The 26,257-nt window shown below is 38.2% G+C and overlaps 1 protein-coding gene and 1 pseudogene across 1 annotated transcript in view; one reads left to right on the top strand and one right to left on the bottom strand.

The window, feature by feature from the left end:
• The window catches only part of LOC137657851 (E3 ubiquitin-protein ligase MIB1-like), a 421,337-nt pseudogene that overhangs the window by 87,138 nt on the left and 307,942 nt on the right, over positions 1 to 26,257 (bottom strand).
• The window catches only part of LOC137657793 (ectonucleoside triphosphate diphosphohydrolase 2-like), an 85,043-nt gene that overhangs the window by 35,161 nt on the left and 23,625 nt on the right, over positions 1 to 26,257 (top strand). Inside the window, exons 6-8 of the mRNA XM_068392317.1 lie at positions 5,621 to 5,768; positions 8,239 to 8,407; positions 15,216 to 15,334. Of these exons, the coding sequence (XP_068248418.1) occupies positions 5,621 to 5,768; positions 8,239 to 8,407; positions 15,216 to 15,334 (436 nt within the window). The remainder of the gene's footprint in view (positions 1 to 5,620; positions 5,769 to 8,238; positions 8,408 to 15,215; positions 15,335 to 26,257) is intronic.

Consider the following 26,257-nt stretch of genomic DNA (forward strand, 5'->3'; position numbering starts at 1 on the left):
AGGGTTAGCAATGTGATAAACAGTAGATGCGCAGAATTCTCATTATTTTAATTCGTAAATTACAATTTATTATATTGATGGCAAAGAGAAAGTACGATAGAGGTTGAAAGCATAATACTGTAGTAGAAAAAGTAGTAGTCTGGGGAAAATTCAGATCAGACTTCTACTTTTATGTCTTCAGTCAATACAGAGGATAATGGGGAGGTATGAGATTGTTTAAGTAACAAGTGAGAATTTGGATGTAAAGGTGGAAATTATTGTGCTTGAATCACAATTTGCATCTTTTATGAAATACTTGAAAATTTTTATGCAATCTATTTTTTATCATTTCTCTGAACCTTCCCTGATGTTCATGTTGCCTCCTGAAATTGGTCAAATATCAATGTCTACACTTATAATTTTCTTTCACTGAAGTAACACTGCCCCTCCAATGAAATTATTTTGTGGTTTATGGGATTGAGGGCATTTAGTAATTCTATCACCTTGTGCATTTTTATTTTTCTTGTCAAATCTGTATTTAATGAACTTGTACAGTACAATAGTTCTACCTGTGAATCCGGATAGTTTTCAGTGTTTTAAGGTGATTTAGCTGCAGATAAATAGGGAATGTATTTTTCTAGATTTTCTATGCATTCTTGTTCAAATTGTTCAAGGAATTTATTGCTGGGTGAAAAAGATCTATAATCTCTCTTTTTTATCACATGTCAAGGAAGCAGTGTATTTGAATATGATAGTGATGAATATGGGGAGTTACCAGTCCCTCTTATAAAACATGTTCAGCTTGTGATTGACCACATACACTGGAACCTTGACATACAATTGCCCTAATATGCGAATGCTTTGAGATACAACAGAAAATTTGCGAAAATATAAGCTTTGATATACAACAAAATATTTGTGATACAATTTTGCAATGAGTGACAGTTGTATAGGCGACCGATAGATGGCGTTCGGTCTGTTTGTTGTTTTTGGTGCTGCATCGTTAACACATCGTTGTGTAGTTTATTGTATTTGTGCCTATTTTTCGTGTTATTTTGTCTTTTATTATTTACCATGGGTCCCAAAGCTAAAGATAAAGCATGTGATGAGAAAAAACCCAAGAAAATGATCTCAAAAATGCAATAATGCCTCCAAAACGAAATAGAATATTTAGTGAGAGAGAGAAATATGAATGATTTCTCTCTCTCTCTCTCTCTCTCTCTCTCTCTCTCTCTCTCTCTCTCTCTCTCTCTCTCTCTCTCTCTAATAAATGAAATCTATTTTGCTTTGCTAAATCTCTTTTGATGCTGTATAATCAAGCACCAGAGCTAAAAACTATAAAATATCGTGCATCGGCAGTAGCATGTTTAGTAAGGGAGTTATTTGATCCGAAAATTGAGGTTGACGACGGACTAAGCAGGGTTGATCAGGTGATTTGAATGTAAACAATGCATAAGATTATAATTCGCTATGATTTTAATTATAAATACGATATTAAAATGTGAATATTACATGCATTATTATCGGATACTGTATAGTGAAACGGCAGGGAGAGACAAGGACGAAACAAAATGACAAAGACGAGACAAATCAAATTAGCGAAATCAATGAATTTGGGAAATGCGAGAAGGAATGGGGATACGTGGAATGAGGGATAAGAAGGCGTTTAGAATGATTAATTAGATAAAAATGACAGATGAATGTTAGAAAAGTGAAGATGAATAAAATCACAAAAAATAAAGAAAAGCCAAAGAGTTGGCACGAGAGGCCCTGACCTGAAAGTGATGAAAGTCAGGAATGTGAGGTCAAAATGGCCAGACGTGAAGGTGATGATGAGCAAGTGTTTACGTAATTAAAAAAAAAAAAAATAATTAGTTTAGCAATGTTATTTCATTTGTGTTTATTACATAGTTATTAGTGTACATACATAAATAAAAAGAGAATAAATCATTCCCTGCCACCCCTCCTTACCACCTCCTCCTGCTGACCTCATGTCATCTTTCGTTGTGGTCGGAAAAATTCCTTTCTTTTTTTTTATTGATTTTATTAACATTTATTATCATTTATCACATTACTATGTTATTTTATCATTGTGTGTTATTACTCGTTTATTTTTGTATAAATTGTGTATATTATATGTAATTTAGCTGTGTTTTGGTGTAGTCTCATAGCGCTAGAACGGATTAATACATATTACATTATTTTAAATGGGAAAAATGCTTTGAGATACAACTGTTATAACCCTTTTACCCCCAAGCTATTTCGAACTTTCCAACCCTCAACCCCCAGGTGTTTTTCTTTTTCAAGCACGTTTTGCAATATTTTTTTTTAGATTGCGCTGACGGCCTTAATTTTCGTCATAGACAGGTCAGGTTGGTCTCATTATTTTGGAAAATGCCGGAAGCTTCTCATATAAAAGATATGCAAAAAAAAAAAAATGCAAATAGTTTTTTGCAAGGACGTACCGGTACGTCCATGGGGGTTAAGGGATGAGTTTTGTGAAACGTACCAGTACGTCCATTGGGGGTAGAAGGGTTAATATACAACGATGGTAACGGAACAAATTAAATTTGTATGTCAAGGTTCCACTGTACATGTAAAAGACTCCAAACATAAAAGCAATGTAACTTCTAATTCAGAGGAAAATCCAGAGAAGACTCAGCGAGCAGATTACTGTGGGGATGATTTAGAAATAGGCCTACTGCTTGACTATTATCAAGCTTTTTGTGGTAGTAGTTAGCTTCATGAGTTTCCTACTCAATTTGCTATTTTCTTGCAAGTAAAAGTTAGTGCACCATCAGGCAAAGGCAGTGATTCTAGCCCAACCTATTCTGTTCCGAACCCTAGAGTAACTCCTCAAATTTTACCGAGTGATTCTAGTTTATCGGTCAGTAAGGGTACTAATGGTACACAGTGCACTAGAGATTCATTAACCTTATAACAAGCCTTTCTCTCTCCAATTACTTTCGATTCTTCCATTGTGAAACCATCTTGTGATCTGATTCAGCTCTATATGATCACCAGATTCCAGAATAGAAGACAGGCTGGTATCCCTCTGGCCGTAAGTGGTCATGGGCAACCTTTCCATAGTATCATTAATAATAAAATTTATTGTATGGAACCAAAGAAAAAGGTTTTTGATAAGCATCATATTTTGGATGGTAGTAGAATTCAGCCTAGTGTAGGCTTTGCCCCTAGTACGTCTCAAAATTTTCAAAGTGGTATTAACGTAGGTGCAATTAACTCAACAATCGAGCTAAGTCCTTTGCCTGGTGGAGACGCAAAAGGTCTCCATTAGTCGTAAACGAAAGGGAAATTCTAGTGTCGTTAATTTGGATGCCTTGCCCTTGCCGGATCCAGAAGGGAAGGCTTATATTGATTTGGATGAGATATATACACTAATGTATCACCATTTCAGTTATTAAAACTTATTGCCGAGATTTATCTGAATAGGGAACTGTATTCAGGTAAGTTCTGATAATGCTTATTCTATGATTTTGTAAGTTAGTCACAGCAATCTGCCTCTTTCCGAGGATGATCCGGCAGCTTATCTGCCTACCTCAGAATGACCTTAGTGACTAGCAGTCTGCCTTTGTTTTACATCCCTTTGATGTTGCTTTTATTTTCATTTACAAATACAATATAGGGACAATAAGAGTTAGATTACTATTTATATGTAGTTTTATGAGATTTATTGTATCTTGAGTTTTTGTAATTGATCAATTGCTTCCTTCATCCCTTTTTTATGAGTATAAACATTTCCCATAATAATTGTTGCAAACATTTTATATAACTAACATATTGATTAGGAGAAATAGATATATCAATTTGCCTATTTGCATCTTGATTACACCACTAATTTTTGTAGCAGTTAGTTTGTATCTACATTATTATATATTCCGTCATGTTATATTTACGTTTTTATCATTGTAGAGAAAAATGCTCTTATGTGCATATCATCATGATCAGATAGAGATAGATAGAGTGAGTGAGAGAGTTGGAGAGTGTGTGCATTTTATAAGGATCTGGTGTGTGTCAGACTTTTTAGTCCATCTGCAGAGACTCCATTTGCTCTTTGGTAGAGGAATTTAGTTTAAGCATTTAGAGAGTTCTTATGATCTTGTCTAAGTTATTCTTGAACTCGTTTACCGTGTTACTCTTCACTACATCCGCAGGAAGTCTATCCCAAGTATTTGCTATTTTGTATGTAAAGAAATTGCCACATTGAGTGGTGATGTACCTTTTCAATTCCAGTTGGCATCCATTACCTCGGGACTGATTTGTGCAAAGCGTGATTAGATTATTGTAATCTACATTTGTTAGTCCTTTAAGAATTATGAATGCGTCTATTAACTGTCCTCTTAGTTGTCGAGTTTCTAGATCAAATAAGTTCAAATGTTCCATCCTCCATCTATATCCAAATTGCCTTAGTGCTGGAACTAGTTTGGTGGCCCTAGCTTGTACTGCTTCCAGTCTATCTATATCCTTCTGAATACTGGAGCCCAGAATTGGACTCCGTATTTTAGATGGGGTCTTACTTGCGATGTGTACAGCTGTAAAGAGAGAGAGAGATATTTTGATGCAAATTCTGTTTGTTTCAGTTGGATTTGTTTGTGTATCTCCGAATGTTTGTAAGTTAAGGACCTTCTGATTGTCACCCCCAGAATCATCAGGGTGACAGTTTGTCAGGTGGGATAACCCGGGGTGATCAATCTTCATGAGGAGCAGGTTAGGGTGATAATTCTTCCGGAAGGCTTACAGGGGGTTACTTTGCTCTTGCTTTTCTTTTCTTCAGCCACCTTTTATGTTACTGTATTTAGTGCAATGCTTTTTTTCTGGGGTCAAAATTTACACATCACCAGAGAAACTATTTTTTCTGTATCTTGGTTCAGCATACTGTAACATATGAACTTCTGATTTATTGCATTATGTAAGCATATTTTTGCAATGCTTGAAAGTATTTAAAAAATCCAAAGAAATAAATGTGAAAATTATGCAAAAGAATTATGATTATTATTGAGAATATTCATAAGAAATATAATTATGTTGGGGATTTCATTTTATGTGGAAATTCTGTAGACATTCCTTTTTATGAAGAAAAAGTGCAAAGGCATTTCCTGATAGTCATTCAGTATGCTGTAAGAAATAATTTTAGTATAGCAGCTCTTGATACTTGTAAAACGATGTGAATTCTTGCTAGGTACTGAACATTTGCTTGACCATTCCTACACATGTGCTGTTGCTATCTGTTTCCTGGACACACTTCTGATTAGGCCTCACTGAGATGCAATTCTTGTTTTCCTTACTGTAGATAACCATCAATTTTTAGCAAATACTGTATTTCCACAAAATAAGTATTTGATGATGCAGTGTGTCATCGGTGCACATGAAGTACTTAAACCGATGACACCATAGTGCGTGTGTTATCTGATCTTCAAATGGTGAACACTATACATATCAATTTAGAATGTCCATTACACTGTTTGTGTACATGGGCAGTAAGTTTTATGGACCATATAACTGTTTTCCTATGATTTTACCCCCCTCTTCTTATTAGGAGACTATTTTCAAGAACCCCTTCTCTTTCATTTAATCAGTTGATGGGTTATTTTTTCTTATTCATCTTGTAATTTTTCTACAGGTGGAGTGAGCAGCTTTGTTGAAAATGTTGATGGGTTAAGGATGTATTTAGAAAAATGCCTCGATCAAACCAAAGAAAACGTTCCACAGCCGTTCCATACTGGTACTCCATTTTATGTTGGGGCCACTGCAGGAATGAGGATATTAAGGTTTGTGCTCTTTGTGTGGATTGGTATCCATGAGTTTATAATTCACATTTAAATTACATATATATTTATGAGTAACCTTTAACCTCCCTTTGAATAGTCATTTACAGTGTTTACTGGACTAAAACTGCATTTTGCAGGATGGAAATCCTAGTACTTGCCAGAAATATTGATAATGGAGGCCTTGTAGTATTCCTCAAAATTGCTTTTTGTTTAGAAGAAAGTTCATTCATTAAGAACAGAATTTACAAAAACCCATGACAATAGGCTATGTAGTGGAATTAAACTTGATACTGGTACTGTATTTAGTACTTAGTTACATAAAAAAAATATCAGATATATGCAAAAAAGATCATATAGTATGCATTCAGATGTATGACATTTACCATTATTAATGTTTTCAATTGGTTCCCAGTAAGGCTGCTTGGTAGTACTTGTATGCTGTACTTCAATAATTATTTATATTACTATATTGTTGGGTAAATTTATTGTTGTTGGGTAAATTTATTGTCTAAATAAACTTGAATTAGACTATTATAGCATAATTTTTAATAACTTTGAAAAATAATTGCTGGTGGTGGGTTAGGGGTAAATTTGCCTGCTATCTTTTTTACTTTCATCCATACAAAAGATGGTGGTTAGTACTGTTGACTGAGGAAACAAAATATATCCAAGACTGGCGCCTAGCTTCTTTCATGGCTCAACAGAACTATGCTCCACATTTCATGTCAATCAAATTCTCCTCTGTACAGCGTCTACGCAATCAAGTAAAAGATTTTCTTATGGCTCTGTGCAGGGCAGTTAGTTCTGAAGACCACCAGGGGTCTGGTTGCCATTTGAGTAAACTTGTGTTTTTGGGAATCTAATTGACTCATGGTTTATGGAAAGTTCATTCAGTAAGTCTATGGCATTATCAACACTTTCAAACTGATATGCATTCCCTTCGATTTTGCTTGGCTTCTGAAATCCATTCCAGTCCATCTTGTCTAGGTTCCATTGTGGAAATCTCTGTAAAGTTGGTGTTTATAATGCTTGGTGCAAGATCACTAATATGCCAATCATCTAATGTTCCCCAATCGAACTCGAGAAGGCAGTTAGAGCGTACAATTGAAAGGTCAATGCATGACAAGGTACCTATAAGGGTGCAATGGCCCCAGCATCTATATTGAGAGTACCTCCAATCAAAGAATAATATAAAAATGTACTGTTTTAGATTTACAATTTTCTCTGCTAACTTGTTCCACTCTTAAGTGTTCAACTGTCCTTTAACTCTATTCAGCAATTCCCATTTATATCATTTAGAATTTTTTGTACCCAATTTTACCATTAGTGGAGAAAGTTTCAAAAACATTTTCAGGATCCAAAAATGGTGTTCATCAAGCTTGTAAACTAAAATCTCTTATTGAAATTTGAATCAGAAAAATTATGAATTCATCAATACATTACACTCTGCTAATTAATTTTTGGATAAACGGTGATTACTAATTGCACAAAAAAGGAGAAAATAAATATTGCCAGGACAATGACCAGGTTAGTGGACTGACAACACGTTAAGAAAGGAGGAAATTATCAGTAATGGTAGAAATCATGACCTGATCAAAAAGGGAAATTTGAAGACTGCAGTGTTCGCCTTAAAACCTCAAGAGACAAGTTTTCATTTCTTTGGTATTTGAATTTTGTCATTCAGTTATATCATGAAATTGTAGGCTTTCAAGTGCTCCTTTGTGTTGGAGGTAACAGCTTCCCCTGATCGTAAAGAGAATCTATAGTTATTACTTCAATTTCGAAGGGACGTCTTTCCAACAATATGTATTACATAAAGATTACATTTTCAATTGCAAGGTTTGATAATTCATGTTCAAAACTGAAATCAATAAAAACAAATCTGAGGTTTTCACTGTCACAAGAGTGAATGACCAACCTGGTTTTAATCAGGATTGAATAAGAATTCCTCACAGTTGATATCGAAAATTAATTGAAGTGTTTTCTGACAGATCTCATCCGGGGAACCAAACTTACTAAATGGGGCTGATTCATATTTAATTTAAATAAAGTGTTTATTTAATCTTCTGTTTTCTGCTTTCTATTTAATTTGAATACTATTGATTATATTTTCTATTTAATTTGAATACTTTTGATTATATTTTCTATTTTCTTATATATATATATAATTTGAATAAAGTGTTTCAGTTCATTTGGTTTTAATTAAGATGTTTCTGTTTCTCACATTTCTTGTTACATACAATAATACAAGGCCCTAGGCAGCACCAAACATCTGTATGCCACTGTTTCTTTATAAAGCATGTAAATGATTTTACTGAACCTAGTACTGTTTTGTATTTTGTAATTAAAGATTGTACTTCATCATTCAAATTACTGTATCTTTATGAAGTTTTCACCTTGGCAACAAGTAAAGTTTGAAGTTATCACCTTTACAAATTGTTTCAATATACGTTGTTCTAACATTCTCCAGAGACTTTGATCCAGAAGGTGCAAGTTTGATTTTGGCTACCCTCCGAGAAATACTCATGGAAAAGACCTCGTTTCAAATTGTCCATGAAAATATTGATATCATTGATGGATCAGAAGAAGGAATAAGTGGTTGGACAGCTGTAAATTACCTCTCTGGGCATCTAACAAAGGTAAATTTTATTGTAAAAATATGCATGCAAATATTTTATGTAATTTAATGAAAGCATACATATCTTTGGTAAAATAATAGTATTTTACTATTATATTAATTCATTTGTGAAATAGTGCTACTTCTCTTTCAGAAAAACCTCTGAAAAAGATGTAATTACCATGGGTTAATTTATAAGTATCTTTTAGAGGTTAGTGGGGTTTGTGGCCAAGGACTTTTTTTTTTAATGGCTAGAACAGGGAATCCAATGCAACTTGAAATACCAAAGAAATATAGTCTTCCCTGAACCAGGACCACTGTTTCAACGTGCAAAGTACTGACTTTGTGTGTATAAGGGAGACTCGTGGGTTCAGGCCGAAAACACATCATCACCGAGGGTTCTAGGAATTCTTGCCGCATACATTTTCGCCGTAGGACTTTTTGTCACGGACTTTTTGCCGTAGGAAACTTTGCCACTAGGTATTTTTGCCGTAAGGAATTCTTGCCGCAAATTGCATATTACTTTTATAATTTAAAGGTATATGAAAGAGTTGACCTATAAAAAAAAAAATAAGTATAGTGGCCTGCATACATACATTAATGCGATGGATGGTCTCTGAAAATTAGCTCTTACTTATGAAGTTTTAAACAAGCAGTTTTAGCCCATACATACACTCCACTGGTCTTTGATAAATAGCTCGTGCTTCTAAAGTTTAAAACAAGTTGTTTATAAACAAGAAGTATACATACCTACTTACATACATACATACACACATACATCTAATTAGCTCTTACTTAGTAAGTTTTAAACAAGCAGTTTCTAGCATACATACATACATACACTCTACTACATACATGAATGACGTATAATTGATAAAATATATCTAAATTATGAGTATAAAAGGGTATGAGAATAATAGTGTATTATAAAACTGAAAGTTTATTTATCTAAAACAAGTAATAAATTTAAGAGCAATTGAAGTTACAATAAATATTCAAATATTCATCATTGTGAAAATAAAATCAATAACAAAGGTATTACAATATAGAAGGTTTATTTATTTAAAATTCAAAATATTTGAAAAAAAACCTTTAATTAAGTTTAGAATGAGTGCAAATTCATTGCAATACTCCGTAAATAGTGTACTTTACGCTGAAAATCATATCTCGAAACTTCTTTTTATTCGTACATAAACATCTTTGTACTTTTTCTTCATGTGAGATTCTTCGCCACGTTCAATATCAATTCTTTTCTTTTTTGCTAGACTCTTCGTTTTTCAAAAGGTTAATTAATTGCCAAATATTTGGGTGGATATTTGTCACAGAACTTTGCAAGGCATTATGAAACCCTTCTACACTATTACTGGTGTTTGGTAACTTATTTAAAGTCCGTTCATAAACATTCCACATATCCACAGGAATACATACATAGATGTATGTGTGTATGTATGTATGCAAGTAGGTATGTAACAACTTGTTTTAAGCTTTAGAAGCACGAGCTATTTATTGAATACCAGTGGAGTGTATGTATGGGCTAAAACTGCTTGTTTAAAACTTCATAAGTAAGAGCTAATTATCAGAGACCATCCATCGCATTAGATGTATGTATGTAGGCCACTATACTTATTTTTATTATAGGTCAACTCTTTCATATACCTTTAAATTATAAAAGTAATATGCAATTTGTGGCAAGAATTCCTTACGGCAAAAATACCTAGTGGCAAAGATTCCTACGGCAAAAAGTCCGTGACAAAAAGTCCTACGGCGAAAATGTATGCGGCAAGAATTCCGGTCACCATCACCGAGAACCAATACTAATGCAGTACTTGAGACTAACGTTACCTTGTGCTTAGTTTGCACCCAACCTCAATCTTTAGATTTTGTCGTAAACAATGAACATTGTTTATTGAGCTCCATGATTTGCGTCTGCATCTAATCTTAAATTAAGGTCAAGTTCGGTAAATTTCTCCTGTACAAGTGCTCTTTACTGTTTGCACTTTGGCACACTTTCCTTTGGACGTACATCCTTTGATGAAAGGAAAGTCTAGGTGTGCATGCTGTCCATATAACACATATTCTTCTGTTCCTGCCCACACATCTGTGCATAGGCGCTCCCCCAAGTAGAATCATGTGTTCAGCCACGATCATCCAGACATCCTGCAGCATACAACTAGGAAACCTTTATTAAGTGGCGCTCTCATTCTCAGGCAAAGCATGAATTCCAGGATAGAGCATCCAGTAGGGAGTGAGCCACCCATAGAACACCTCAGTTGAGCTCCCATACAACACAGTCACCCAGATCGTTGTCATTAGGTGTCAAGCAGTCCAAGGACTCTTCAGTTCTTAGGGCTCCCGGATGGGAATGGGCTAACCTTTTAAGAGATACAAGCATCTGCTCTGTCGCCCACAGGAACTAAGGGGCTCTCGAGGCGAGCTAGAGACAACCCCATGCCCGAAGAATCCCCAGAGTACAGTATATCTCAGAGGGCAATACTGTACTTCTATATCTCGCCAACCTTCCTAAGATCGAGATGACTCTCCTCGCTGCTGAGGGATAAGGATCCATCAGACAATCGACCCTGCTGCTCTCGACGCTGGTCACGCACCTGCACAAGCAGAATACCCTATTTAAATCAGCCTTTTAACCCCTTCGCTACGATGACATTGTTATAAGTCAAAACATGCCTGGTAATACACACTGTAACGTCAGGATTCGTCATTACTATTATTATTACAAGGTAAGCTATGGAAGAGTATGCACATGGTTGTATATCGCACACAGTTCTCACTTGGGAAATTTCACTAAAAAAATCTTGCTTCCCTAATATTAGCCCCTACTCTTTCTGTCTTCAACCAACCAACAAAGTCTTTGGGATTCTAGCCTTTACTTCTGAATATGTAAGAGCTATTTTAGTCTTTTTGTTACCATATGATAATCACACCATTCTCTCTAGCTAATAGCGACATTCCCTATCTGAGGCATTACTCAAACTCCCTCCTGACAACCCCAGCTTGGAGACAGGGATCCACACATCTTGCCTCGACACCAACCGAAATACTTGCGATTCCAATCCTTATTCATTATTATGTAAGGTCTATTTTAGTGTTGTAATAATATGTTGGCGTGAGAGATTGATATCACACAGACTTGCTATGTAGTGTTCTTCAATTATCCTTGTCTGACTACCATAAGTCCAACCACAAAGAAACCAAAACGTTTTACCAGCAACGCAAGTTGTTGACACACGACGAGATTTGTCTTATTCTTATTTTATATCTTCTTTTTTCTCAACTATCATTTCTACAAATATCTTCATTTCTACTTTCATTATTTCCATTTACTGCCATTCTACGCAGTATTCGTCATGTTCTTACATGTGCAGTTTCTGTTTCCAAACCCCTTGAAATACTCAAAACAGGAATAATCAGGTAACAGTCAACACGCAAGGTGGAATGACAGATGAAAGGACAAACCTTATGTCAAATTAACTAAATTTATATTCGTCTCTTCTCTCTCTCTCTCTCTCTCTCTCTCTCTCTCTCTCTCTCTCTCTCTCTCTCTCTCTCTCTCTCTCTCTCTGTGTGGGGCCAGAAATGTTTCTTTTGTCATCAGTTATTTTGAATTTATTTTTACTTTATAAATTATACATTATAGAATACTTCTTGTCATAGGAACCTAATGGATATTTTCATTACATTTCTGTACAACGTAAAGTCAATTATTATTAACGAGTAGTGTGATTATTTTGACGGTTATTTATCGTGGAATTCCGGCAGGTGGAATGACAGACAAATGAACAAACCTTGTCTAATGAACTATTATCTCTCTCTCTCTCTCTCTCTCTCTCTCTCTCTCTCTCTCTCTCTCTCTCTCTCTCTCTCTCAGGGCCAGAAATAAGTTTCTTTTGTCATCAGTTTTTTGTTTATAATATACCTTATAAATTACACATTATAGAATACTTCTTGTCATATGAAACAAATAGATATTTTAATTACACTTCTGTACAATGAAAGAAGTCCATTATTACTGAAGAGTACAGAAGTTTGATATCTCGTCGTGTGTCATCTTGCTTTACTGGTAAAACGTTTTGGTTAGAGGTGGAGAACCGATGGTGTTTGAAAAGCTACATTACGTGTTTTCTCTGTGATTTAAACACCATAGCAATATAAAAATACACTAAAATAGACCTTGGAAAAATCAAGAATAAAAACTAGAATTGCAAATATTTTGGTTGGTGGTAAGTTAATATGCGAGGATACCTACATCTCTAAGCTGGGGGTGTCGGGGAGTTTGAGTAATGCCTTAGGTAGGGAATGTCACCAGTGGCTAGAAAGAGTGGTGTGATTTGATATTTCAACATACAAACACTGAAATAACATGAAACCAGACTAAAATAGCTCTTACCAAATCATTAATAAAGGCTAGAATCCTAAAGACTTCGTTGGTTGGCTGTAGAAAGAAAGATGAGGGGCTGATATCAGGGAGAGGAGAAGATTTTTTTAGTTAAAAGTTTTTGAGTATGAACTTTGTGTGATACACAACTTTATCTTATAATCTGCTGTAGAGTATACAAGTAACTTCAACCTTGATATAGTTTACATTAAAGCTTGTAATGATGATGCTAATAATAATAATAATGATGTATCCAAACGTCACCATCTGTATCACCATGCATGTTTTGATGTACAGTATACTGACGTAATCATAGCAAAGTGGTTAAGAGTGTGTAACAGGATTATAAGAATGTTAGGAGGATCTATAAAAGCATAAATTTATGAAGAAAATAAAAATGTTTTGAACAAAAAAAATACTGTAGATTTCTGTATCTACTTGGTAGTTTTTAAGCTTATTGCAGGGATTTGGGGGTGTCCTGGAAAGGAACATCCACAATAGCCGAGGGAATACCGTACTAAAGACGGTCTTCCTGTTGGGTCTAGACTCGTCAAAAGAGTGAGCAAGTGTGAAAACACTCCAGGGGGTGAAAAGATCTTTTATTTAATTTCATATCAGATTTTGTAGCCAAGATCCAAAATCCTAATATTGTTACTAGATTTGACTTTTAAAGGAGGTAACTAATGATCCGTACAGTTTGTTACTTGTTCTCTATGGGCAGCTCACTTATACCTTGAAGAGGACAGTTCCTGCTGCCTGTCCTTCTCTATCTTGTTTGTTAGCACAAATCCAAACCAAAAAGTCAAGTCTACGAACACAATCCTTTTCTGGTTACGATAAAAAGCTCATGACAGTCATGGTGGTATTATTATTATTACTAGCTAAGTTAAAACCCTAGTTGGAAAAGGAGGATGCTATACTGTAAGCCCAAAGGCCCTAACAGGAAAAAATAGCCCTGTGGGGAAAGGAAACAAAGAAACAAAGTACAAGAAAAGCAATGAACAATTAACACAAAACAACAACAGCAACAACACTAAAATAGATCTTTCATTTATGAAGTATAAAGAGACACTTATGTCAGCCTGATCAGCATAAAAACATTTGCTGCAAGTTTGAACTTTGGAAGTTCCACGGACTCGACTGCCTGATTAGGAAGATCATCCCACAATCTGGTCATAGCTGGAATAAAACTTCTAGAATACTGCGTAGTATTGAACCTAAAGATGGAGAAGGCATGACTATTAGAATTAACTGTATACCTAGTGTTACGAGCAGACTAGTATTGTCTGGAAAGATCTGAATGCAAAAGATGGTCAGCCTTTTGCAATAACCACACCCGGACAGAGGAACTATTATGAGAGCTTTCAAACCCTTTGAAAAGGGTCTACCAGGGCCCTCCCAGGGCTCACAATATTCATGGGCTAACTGTGACCATAGTTTCGCACAAGACCCATTCACTAGGGAAATGTTTTCTGTGATTCTACAGTTAATCACTGATACTTATTATCAGATAAAAAAAAGATGATAATAATTGGAATGAAATATACTAACTGGCAACTCCACAGTAGACTGTAGCAAAACGTTCTTCTCTCAAAGATACTGTGTTCGTCTGAAGGCTGCGACTACGGCTAATTCTGGGGGACTGGGGTCATGGCCCCTGCCTTAGTAGTACTGACTGGCGATGAGGATATTAAGGCAAATTCCCCCACTAGTAGGCCATGGCTGGCAATTCATTAGTTGGGTAAATATTGTTATGTTTGTGTCATTGGTTTAAACTGATGCCAGAGCTGAAGTAGAATCCAAACGGTTCGGTTCATAAATGTGAATATCAGAATTACCAACCCACCCAACATCTCTGTTGACTTTAAGTGCATTCACAATTGATTATGTTTAATGTTATGAAGATTTTCCCTTTATATTTTATTGATACTTGCATGGTTTTATGCATCTTTGGTAGAATAATTGATAATACAGTATGATATTAAATATTTGTTTCCACTTTGTTTGAAATATACATAGGTAATGTTGGTAATCCCGTGTTGAACAAAAATTTCCAAATTGTTCTGTTTGAAGTGATTGCTATTCTTTGAAATAATTACTATCACATTATTTTTTCTTATGATTCTTATATATATCATAGATAGGATATGTGTGCATCATATGAAAGCTTTATTTTGCTTGATAGAGCTTTCAATGTAGAAAAAAATAAGTTTTTGAGATAAGCATTGTAGTTGCCAGTTAGTGAATTTTGAACGAAATCCTCTGAAATATGTTGGATCAGTTTTGATGCTGACTGTAGCCTACAGAAATAAATTGTATCATTAAAATTCCTTTATTTGTAAATATGAAATAATTGTGTGAATAATTAGGAATGTTTTCACATATCGATGAGAATTTAATTATACATTTTGAATTTTGGTATTCATCCAAATTTCAGGATGAGTCAACAGCTGCTGCCTTGGATGTTGGAGGAGCATCTGTACAGATAACCCGTACAGTAGTTGATAATGGAACTTGGACACCTGAAAACGTGACTCTCTTTAAGCACGATTACATGTAAGTTTTTGTGATTCATATTTTTTTAACTTTCAAAGGTTTTACCAATTCAATATTACTGGAATGTCTTTAGTTGTGTTATGGCAAACTTTATCAAATGATAATTGGTTGCCATGTGTAATGCTGAATTCCTTAGATGCTTTTATGTAATACAGAAGAAGCAAACAAAACATTTAAATACCCTTAGATCCATCGGTAGGACATTCTAAATTTTTGTCTTAATATCATGTATACCCATAACCAGTATTCTCCTCGGCTTGTCATGGAGCTAAAATTTTCATTTATATATATATTCAAATGTGATCATTTCCTTCCAATTTCTCTTGTCATTTTTGAATAAAACAATTCTTTTTACACTTTTCATGCTTTTCACCTGAAAATTATAACATTAATCTGGTTATTTATAAGTTGCATGGTCTCTTGTTAATATTATACTTTTGAATTTCATACACCCATATATATATATATATATATATATATATATATATATATATATATATATATATATACACATATATATATATATATATATATTTTTTTTTTAGTGAATATTATTTCAGACAATGGGAAAATTTCCCCTAGTCGGTATGGATCTGACTAGCAAACTATCATATATTAAAGAACTTATCTTTATGTCTGTGTAGGTTTTCAGGCTTTAGTCTCTCATAGAGCTTCATAAGCTGTACTTACATGTGAGAGCCCTGTGACTTTTTAGACTAATTTATTATGTTTATAACCGTATATTCTCATATATGCAATCTTGCATATCCATGACTTGGAATTTTCTCTCCAATACATGATTCAATTTTATGTCCCTCTTATCATGAGTTTCGTTTCCACTGCATTGATTTAGTCTATGCTCGCCAAAGATAAGTGTCATTTTCTTTTGTCATTTTGCTTCCATCCACCATTACTTGGCTCCTGTCAAACACATATACTATACATGTATTTGTACATAAAATGTTGAAAAAAAGTGTCTTGTAAAAAAGAGTATACTGATTAAATTGTAATTTATTCTTAAAGATAAAATGCATTGCAAATAGATACATTTGACTAAAACTAATTGTCATTTTCATTTCTTATTTACTATTTTTAGCAGGTAACATACAGTATTCTAATAGTACAGTCCCCATCCCTTAAATCTATTGAATTGTGTATATTTTCAATATTATTTATTGAACATTACTTTTATGTTTTTTTTATAGTAATTTCAACCTGCATTTAGGGGCAAATTTTTAATATTTTTTTTTTTTTTTTTTTTTTTTTTTTTTTTTTTTTTTTTATCAGACATTTTAGTGTATATTAAACAAAACACTTAAGGTTACAGTATATAATTTTGTTAAGCAAAATCTTATTTAGCATTCAAGGACTTTCTTACATCATGCTACTCTAATCCCTTAGGTAATGTGTGTGTAATGTATAAAAGTAAGTCGATAATTACTACAAAAGGAATATTCGTAATTTGTTTTCAAAATGCAATTACAGTGAACCCTCGTTTATCGCGGTAGATAGGTTCCAGACGCGGCCGCGATAGGTGAAAATCCGCGAAGTAGTGACACCATATTTACCTATTTATTCAACATGTATATTCAGACTTTTAAAACCTTCCCTTGTACGTAGTACTGTTAACAAACTACCCTTTAATGTACAGAACACTTAATGCATGTACTACAGTACCCTAAACTAAAACAGGCACAAATATTAAAGGTGATTTTATATCATGCGTTTCCTAAACGCTAAAAAGCACGATAAAAAATGGCAACCAATGTTTTGTTTACATTTATCTCTGATCATAATGAAGAAACAAACTGGAGGTAGAGCTTTGCTTATTATCCAGACATATTTCCCATACTTTTCCCTTAGAACTACATCACATCTTCCTACTTTAGATATATATATATATATATATATATATATATATATATATATATATATATATATATGTGTGTGTGTGTGTATATGTATGTATATATATATATATATATATATATATATATATATATATATATATATATATATATTTATATGTATACACATATATATATATATATATATATATATATATATATATTACTGTATATAAATGGGTTATGGAAAAAATCCGCGAAGTGGTGAATCCGCGATGGTCGAACCGCGAAGTAGCCAGGGTTCACTGTATCCATGTTGAGAAAGAAAAATTATTGAAGAGTCATTGTTACGGTTTGTCTGAAATTGGATTGCTTCTCATAACTTTGAGTTTTCAATATTAATCTTACCCGATAATCATGTAGCTGTCAACTCCGTTGCCCGACAGAAATCTACGGACGGGATACGCCAGCGATCGCTATACAAGAGGGGGGTGTACTCACCAGCGCCATCTGTGGTCAGGTACTCCAGTACTTCTTGACAACACCACCTCAATTTTTTCCTCTGTCGTGCCGCCGGCAAGACCTACATGGATACGCTGTTGTTTTTGGAGTCTTTGTTCACGGTTTTGGTGAAGTATTGCTCTAAAATTTAGCCTTCGCTATACAGGAAGCTTTTCCCTTAGCTTAGATAGCTTTTGGTATTAAATTGATTTATTGGTTAACGATCTTTGCTTTACTTTGGAATTCCCCCTTGACTGTTCTCTAAATTCAAGATGTCCGACCACTCTCAAGCTCCTAGACAAAGGCGATGTAGTGTTAGGACTTGTACTAGGCGTCTTCCGAAGGCCTCGGTTGATCCTCACACCGTTTGTTCCGACTGTAGGGGAAAATCCTGTCAGTTGGAAGATCGATGTGGGGAATGTGCTGGGCTTTCGGAATTCGATTTTAATGAATTCCTCAAGTATACGACTAGGTTAGAGAGGGAGAGAGTTAGGAGGAGTTCTTCTCGCTCTTTGGTTTATTCCTCCCCCCATGATCCTCAACCTTTTCCTTCCCCTGTGGTGGTGACCCCCGAACCTATTACGAGTGCTCAGCCTGATATGTCGGATATGTTACGTGCCATTCAGGCTCTAGGTGATAAGGTGGAGTCTTTAGTGAGTGACCACAATCTTCTCTTGGCAGATGTCAAGGAACTTAAAGTGAAAAGTGCAGTGGGAAGTGTTAGTGCCAGTGCTGTGCCTAGTGTCAGTGTCAGTGTTGCGCATGAGGATACTTCTGTGCGTGCCAGTCGTCCTCCCAGTCCGGGACCTCTTGCAAGCTCCCAAGCCCAGGGGAGAAGCAAAGTCGAAGGGCAAAAGGGTTCGGCAGGCCTTGATCGGCGCACAGTTGTATCCTCAGTGGTTGCGGGCGTATCTGATAGAGATCGTCACTTCCACTCCCAGACGATTGAGCCCTTAAATTCCTCGTCTGCGGAAGATGTTTCCAGGAGGAAACGCTGGACCCAGGTCTCACGACCTCTTAAACGTAAGGTCCCAGCCGAGCGAGTCCAACGGCCCAGGTGTAGCCACTGGGCCAGTTCGGACTCGCCGCAGTCATCTGATGACTGCACACCTCCTAAGAGAGGTAAGGCGATGCCTCAACAGGCCTCTGCTGAACCTCATGCTATGAGGCAGCCAACTTCTGTTGATCCCAAGTTGTCTATGCTGCAGACAATGCAGTCTCAGCTTGCGGTTTTGATGCAGGAGTTTCAGGCAGAGAAGGTTAGCACACCTCCTCCTGCGAGCGCTCCTCCACCTCTGCGCAGTCCACCCTGCCAGACGTATGATGTTGAGGCTCCTCCTGCCTCCATGCGTGAGCTGCCGCATTGGGAGTTGCCAGGTACCAGCGCTATGCAGCAACCTCCTCTTACCTTGAGGCAGGAGCCTCTTGCTATGCGGCAACCTCCTCAACCCTTGAGGCAGGAGCCTCATGCGTTGCGGCAACCTCCTCCACCCATGAGGCAGGAGCCTCATGCGTTGCGGCAACCTCCTCCACCCATGAGGCAGCAGCCTCATGCTATGCGGCAACCGCCTCAACCCTTGAGGCAAGAGCCTCTCTCTTCGCAGCAACCTCCTCAACCCTTGAGGCAGACGCAACTCTTGAAGCAGGAACCTCATGCCATGAGGCAGCCTCCTCAACGCATGCAGCAGCCGCATTCTTCGCAGCATGAGCCTCTTCCCATTCAACACGAACCGCATACCATGCAGCATGAGCCTCATGCCTTACAGCATTCGCTTCTGACCACGCTTGCTCCTCAGACCTCCGCAGAACCTCCTTCACCTCAGCCTCATGACTTTGTCATTGCCAGCCCTCATCCTCTTCAGCAGAGGCGTGATGATGGATCCGCAAGTGCGCATGCACCCGTTCTACAGGATTCAGCCATTCAGCATGCCGCTATACCGTTACCTCTCGCTTCTCAACTCTCAGGAAATGAGGTTTCTGAGGATGAAGCTGCTCACCTGGATGATCCTTCTTCTGATGTGGAGGAACACAAGTCGTCGCCACCTTCATTAGACTTTCGTAAGGTCCTGACTCTGTTCAGAGAGTTATACCCTGAACACTTCGTTTCTGCAACCCCTCGTTCTCCCCCATCCGAGTTTTCTCTAGGCATGCAGCCTATTACGTCTGCCTACACCAAGCTTGTCCTCGCCAGATCATCAAAGAGAGCTTTGAGGGTTTTAGGGGATTGGTTGCAGTCCAAGCAGCAACTGGGAAGGACATCTTTTGTGTTTCCTCCTCCTAAGCTGGCTTCTAAGTTGGGCGTCTGGTATGCCACGGGAGAGGAACCAGGCTTGGGGGTCCCTGCCTCTGCCCAGGCCGACTTCTCAAGTTTGGTTGACTCTCCCCGTAGGTCGGCTATGAGACGCTCCAAGGTCTGCTGGACTTTTTCTGATCTGGACCACTTGTTGAAGGGAGTCTTTCGCGCCTTCGAAATTTTTAATTTCCTCGATTGGTGCCTGGGGGCCTTGAGCAAGAAGACTGCCCCTTCTGACAAAGACTCGGCCATGCTGATCATGTCCTGTATGGACAGAGCAATTCGCGATGGTTCTGGCGAACTTGCTTCTATTTTTGTCTCAGGAGTCCTCAAGAAAAGGGAACATCTATGCTCCTACTTATCTACTGGTATCACCCCTTGCCAGAGGTCACAGTTGATGTTTGCTCCTCTCTCCAAGTTCCTGTTTCCGGAGGAGCCAATCAAGGAGATGGCTGCGGCTCTTATCCAGAAAGATACGCATGACCTCATGGCCTCTTCAGCACGTAAGGCTAAAATCGTACCTTCAGTGCCGAGATCTTACCGCACCCCTGTAGCTGATACACCTGCTACCAGATTCATTCCGCCCTTTCGTGGCAGAGCCCCCAGCCGAGGAAGTTCCCGTGGAGACAGTCACAGGGGCAAGTCCAAGAAAGGTGCCAAGTCCACGAAAAGCAAGCTTTGACTTCCCTCCTCTCCAGACAGCTGTAGGAGCCAGACTCAAGACCTTCTGGCAAGCCTGGGAAAGAAGAGGTGCAGACGCTCAGTCTGTCAAGTGGCTAAGGGAGGGTTACAGAATTCCGTTCTGCCGCAATCCCCCTCTGACCACATCTCCCATCAACCTCTCTCCCAACTACAAGGAGAAGGACAAGAGGCTAGCGTTACATCAAGAGGTGTCGCTCCTGTTACAGAAGGAGGCAGTGGTGATAGTCCGGGACCATCAATCCCCGGGCTTTTACAACCGTCTCTTCCTGGTGGCCAAGAAGACAGGAGGTTGGAGACCGGTGCTGGACGTCAGTGCGCTCAATGCTTATGTCACCAAGCAGACGTTCACTATGGAGACGACGAAGTCGGTCCTAGCAGCGGTCAGGCAGGAGGACTGGATGGTCTCGTTGGATCTGAAAGACGCCTACTTTCACGTTCCCATCCATCCAGACTCCCAACCTTTTCTGAGATTCGTCTTTGGAGAGGTTGTGTACCAATTCCAAGCCCTGTGCTTTGGCCTAAGCACGGCACCCCTTGTGTTTACGCGACTGATGAGGAATATTGCGAAATTCCTTCACTTGGCAGACATCAGAGCCTCCCTTTATTTAGACGACTGGCTTTTAAGAGCCCCCACAAGTCGTCGCTGTCTGGAGAGTCTCAGATGGACTTTGGATTTGTCCAAGGAACTGGGTCTCTTGGTCAATTTAGAGAAGTCCCAGCTCGTTCCTTCCCAAACCATCGTTTACCTGGGAATGGAGATTCAGAGTCGAGCTTTTCGGGCTTTTCCGTCGGCCCCAAGAATCAACCAAGCCCTAGAGTGCATCCTGAGCATGCTGAAGAAGAACCGATGCTCGGTGAGGCAGTGGATGAGTCTAACAGGGACTCTTTCATCGTTAGCCCTGTTCATCGAGTTAGGGAGACTCCACCTCCGCCCCCTTCAGTACCATCTAGCAGCTCACTGGAACAAGGATATGACGCTCGAGGCGGTCTCTATTCCTGTTTCCAAAGAGATGAGGGCTACTCTAACGTGGTGGAAGAACAACATTCTTCTCAAGGAGGGTCTCTCATTAGCTGTTCAGACCCCCGACCTTCATCTCTACTCGGACGCATCAGACTCGGGCTGGGGCGCGACATTGGACGGACAGGAATGCTCGGGGACATGGAACCAGGAACAGGAAACGCTTCACATCAATTGCAAGGAGTTGTTGGCAGTTCATCTGGCCTTAAGGAACTTCAAGTCCCTCCTGCTAAACAAGGTGGTGGAGGTGAACTCCGACAACACCACAGCCTTGGCGTACATCTCCAAGCAGGGAGGGACTCATTCGAGGAAGCTGTTCGAGATCGCAAGGGACCTCCTCATTTGGTCAAAAAGTCGAAAGCTCACGCTGGTAACGAGGTTCATTCAGGGCGATATGAATGTCTCGGCAGATCGCCTCAGCAGGAAGGGTCAAGTCATCCCCACAGAATGGACCCTTCACAAGAACGTGTGCAGCAGACTTTGGGCCCTGTGGGGTCAGCCAACTATAGATCTGTTCGCCACCTCGATGACCAAGAGGCTCCCATTGTACTGTTCCCCGATTCCAGACCCGGCAGCAGTTCACGTGGATGCTTTTCTGCTGGATTGGTCCCACCTCGACCTGTATGCATTCCCGCCGTTCAAGATCATCAACAGGGTTCTTCAGAAGTTCGTCTCTCACGAAGGGACACGGCTGACGCTGGTTGCTCCCCTTTGGCCTGCAAGAGAATGGTTCACAGAGGTACTGCAATGGCTGGTCGACGTTCCCAGGACTCTCCCTCTAAGAGTGGACCTTCTACGTCAACCTCACGTAAAGAAGGTACACCCAAGCCTCCACGCTCTTCGTCTGACTGCCTTCAGACTATCGAAAGACTCTCTAGAGCTAGAGGCTTTTCGAAGGAGGCAGCCAGAGCGATTGCCAGAGCAAGGAGGATATCCACTCGCAGAGTCTATCAATCTAAGTGGGAAGTCTTCCGTAGCTGGTGCAGAACCAATGCAGTTTCCTCTACCAGTACCACTGTAACCCAAGTTGCTGACTTCCTGTTACATCTTAGGAATGTTAGATCTCTATCAGCTCCTACGATCAAGGGGTACAGAAGTATGTTGGCAGCGGTTTTCCGTCACAGAGGCTTGGATCTTTCCTCCAACAAAGATCTGCAGGACATCCTTAGGTCTTTTGAGACCTCTAAAGAACGTCGGTTGTCCACTCCAGGCTGGAATCTAGACGTAGTCCTAAGGTTCCTTATGTCATCCAGATTTGAACCTCTCCAGTCAGCCTCTTTCAAAGACCTCACTCTCAAAACTCTTTTCCTCGTCTGCCTTGCAACAGCCAAAAGAGTAAGTGAGGTTCACGCCTTCAGCAGGAACATAGGTTTCACATCGGAAACAGCTACATGTTCCTTACAGCTCGGTTTTTTGGCAAAAAATGAGCTTCCTTCACGTCCTTGGCCTAAATCGTTCGATATTCCTAGCCTTTCCAACTTGGTGGGTAACGAACGGGAGAGAGTACTTTGCCCTGTCAGAGCTCTTAAGTACTATCTTAAAAGGTCAAAACCCTTGCGAGGACAATCAGAGGCCTTATGGTGTGCTATTAAGAAACCTTCGCTGCCTATGTCTAAGAACGCAGTTTCTTATTACATAAGGCTTCTGATTAGAGAAGCTCATTCTCACATGAAGGATGAAGACCTTGCTTTGCTGAAGGTAAGGACACATGAAGTGAGAGCTGTGGCTACTTCAGTGGCCTTCAAACAGAACCGTTCTCTGCAGAGTATTATGGATGCAACCTATTGGAGGAGCAAGTCAGTGTTTGCATCATTCTATCTCAAAGATGTCCAGTCTCTTTACGAGAACTGCTACACCCTGGGACCATTCGTAGCAGCGAGTGCAGTAGTAGGTGAGGGCTCAGCCACTACATTCCCATAATCCCATAACCTTTATAACCTTTCTCTTGAATGCTTTTATTGTTGTTTTGGGTTGTACGGTAGGCTAAGAAGCCTTCCGCATCCTAGTTGATTTGGCGGGTGGTCAATTCTTTCTTAAGAAGCGCCTAGGTTAGAGGTTGTGATGAGGTCCTTTAGTATGGGTTGCAGCCCTTTATACTTCAGCACCTAAGAGTTGTTCAGCCTCCTAAGAGGACCGCTGCGCTCAGTAAGGAAGACGTACTTATTAAAGGCAGAGTAATGGTTCAAGTCGACTTCCTTACCAGGTACTTATAATTTCATTTGTTATTTTGAATAACTGATAAAATGAAATACGGGATACTTAGCTTCTTGATTAACATGTACACTGGTTTTCACCCACCCCCCTGGGTGTGAATCAGCTACATGATTATCGGGTAAGATTAATATTGAAAAATGTTATTTTCATTAGTAAAATAAATTTTTGAATATACTTACCCGATAATCATGATTTAATTGACCCACCCTTCCTCCCCATAGAGAACCAGTGGACCGAGGAAAAAATTGAGGTGGTGTTGTCAAGAAGTACTGGAGTACCTGACCACAGATGGCGCTGGTGAGTACACCCCCCTCTTGTATAGCGATCGCTGGCGTATCCCGTCCGTAGATTTCTGTCGGGCAACGGAGTTGACAGCTACATGATTATCGAGTAAGTATATTCAAAAATTTATTTTACTAATGAAAATAACATATTTGGAGATTTTAGTGAATCAAACGTAGGCATAATTATTTTTTTTATGCTTAGTTGGGCATTAGCTCAAATAGGGTTTATCTAGTTTTATTTGTAATTGATGAGTGATGTGTGGAAGGTTATTTTTAAAGGTTTTATCTTTTAAGGTTTTTAAAAAAAAAACAGCGTGGTGCCAAAGCAATTATTTCAATGAAATTCTATAGGTATTCATATTGCTTCTCTCTTGAGGCTGTTTAAATGACACCTACCCCAATATAAGAATTTCCTGTTTGCTTTCCTTGGAAAATGCCACTTTCTCTGCTAACCATCAACTCATCTGACAGTCGATGGCAGCTAACTAGGCATTCAAGGGCCATGGTATTCTCTGCCTTTTCAATTCTCTCGCTGCATATGATGCTCATATGTTTAAAAGACGATTCAAAATAATTTTTTTTCCATTGTGGTTTTAAGTATTTATTTTTGATTAGAGATGTTTTCCTAAATTGCTATGAATACCAGCGAGGTGGTTCAAATCTGATTGAATAAATCACAATGTGATTATGAATTATTCCTGGCTTTAAGAAGCATGCTGGCTGCAAGATTGTGTTTTGTTTTTATGTACAGAGGAAGGTTGTTTTCCTAAACAAGCAAAGCTAAATACTTTGATTGTTCAAATTTAAAGTATATCAAGTTCAGTATACACCCTCACTATTTTAATTTTTCTGCATTTAGTTTAGGTAAAAATCCAGAAAATACAGATCGCAAGGCTAACATCAAAAGTTCGGCCAAGGTGTTTTAGTCTACCAGTCAGTAAGGGTACTGCTGGTGCACAGCACTGACGGAGTCTAAGCCTTTACAAAGAGTATTCACAAGATTACTTCAGATTTTTCTATTTTGTGTTATTCTGGCTATTGTCTGCAACTCTTGTTCTGCTCTTTAGGACACCTTGCTCAGAGATAAAAGTCCGAGCTGGTAGTCTGGTTCCTAACATTCCTTCTGAGGTAGGTTTTCTTGACCATCATTGTTATACCTATGTTAATAATGTGAATATTTTATGGTTTCTGTCTAATAACAAAATTCTTTTCTATATATCTCAACTTCAGAAAGTCAACGATTGAATTGTGTTATGGATGGCAGTGAGCTTGGCCTAATGTAGGCTTGGCCACTAGCACATTCTTTATTTTTTTTTTCTTTAGTTGTGGTAATGTATGTCCGAGTACATTTACTTCTGAAATGACTCCCTTAAATAAACAGGCGTAGAGGTTACCGTTATTAGTAAAGTCTGTTGTTGACTTTAAACGAAGTTTCTTGTCTGGAAAATGAGAATAGGTGAATACAGGCGAGTTTCTCTGATGAGGTATTTAATCTTTTAGGAAACTTCTTAGTGGTAGCATATCCAAATAAGTTACTTGAGAGAAGTTTTGATACTAATGGTTCCGTGTCACATTTAGATGTCTTTGTAAGACTATTTTCCTTATATTTTCTGTTGTTTTATCGACCAACTGGTAAATTATTAGCTCAAGTGCAAGAAAAATTTCCCCTTTAGTTCTAATTTACAGTAATGTTGGAACTTTTTCTCTTAAATCAACCAATATAATTAGCAGCTGTCTAAGCTTGTTTTTGAATAGTTAATCCTCATTAATACATTGCAGGTGTAAATACAAAAATTAGAACAAGAAAATAGATGGGGAATTTACTAGAAATTATCTTTGTAGTTACTTATAAAGGAGAAATATTAACTTTAGATCTTATTTTGGATTTGTTTAAGTATGAATGACTAAATAGAATTATTCTGGGAAATTACTATAATTTACATATCTAGTTTATCACAATGAATTAGATTTAGTTATTTCAACTTATTATGCATTGTTCAATGAAAAGCCTTAGCATGTACAGTATGCAAATATCCAATCTGCTTCTATGGACCATTAGATTCC

The sequence above is a fragment of the Palaemon carinicauda genome, chromosome 1 (assembly GCF_036898095.1).
Source record: "Palaemon carinicauda isolate YSFRI2023 chromosome 1, ASM3689809v2, whole genome shotgun sequence".
Lineage (NCBI taxonomy): Eukaryota > Metazoa > Arthropoda > Malacostraca > Decapoda > Palaemonidae > Palaemon > Palaemon carinicauda.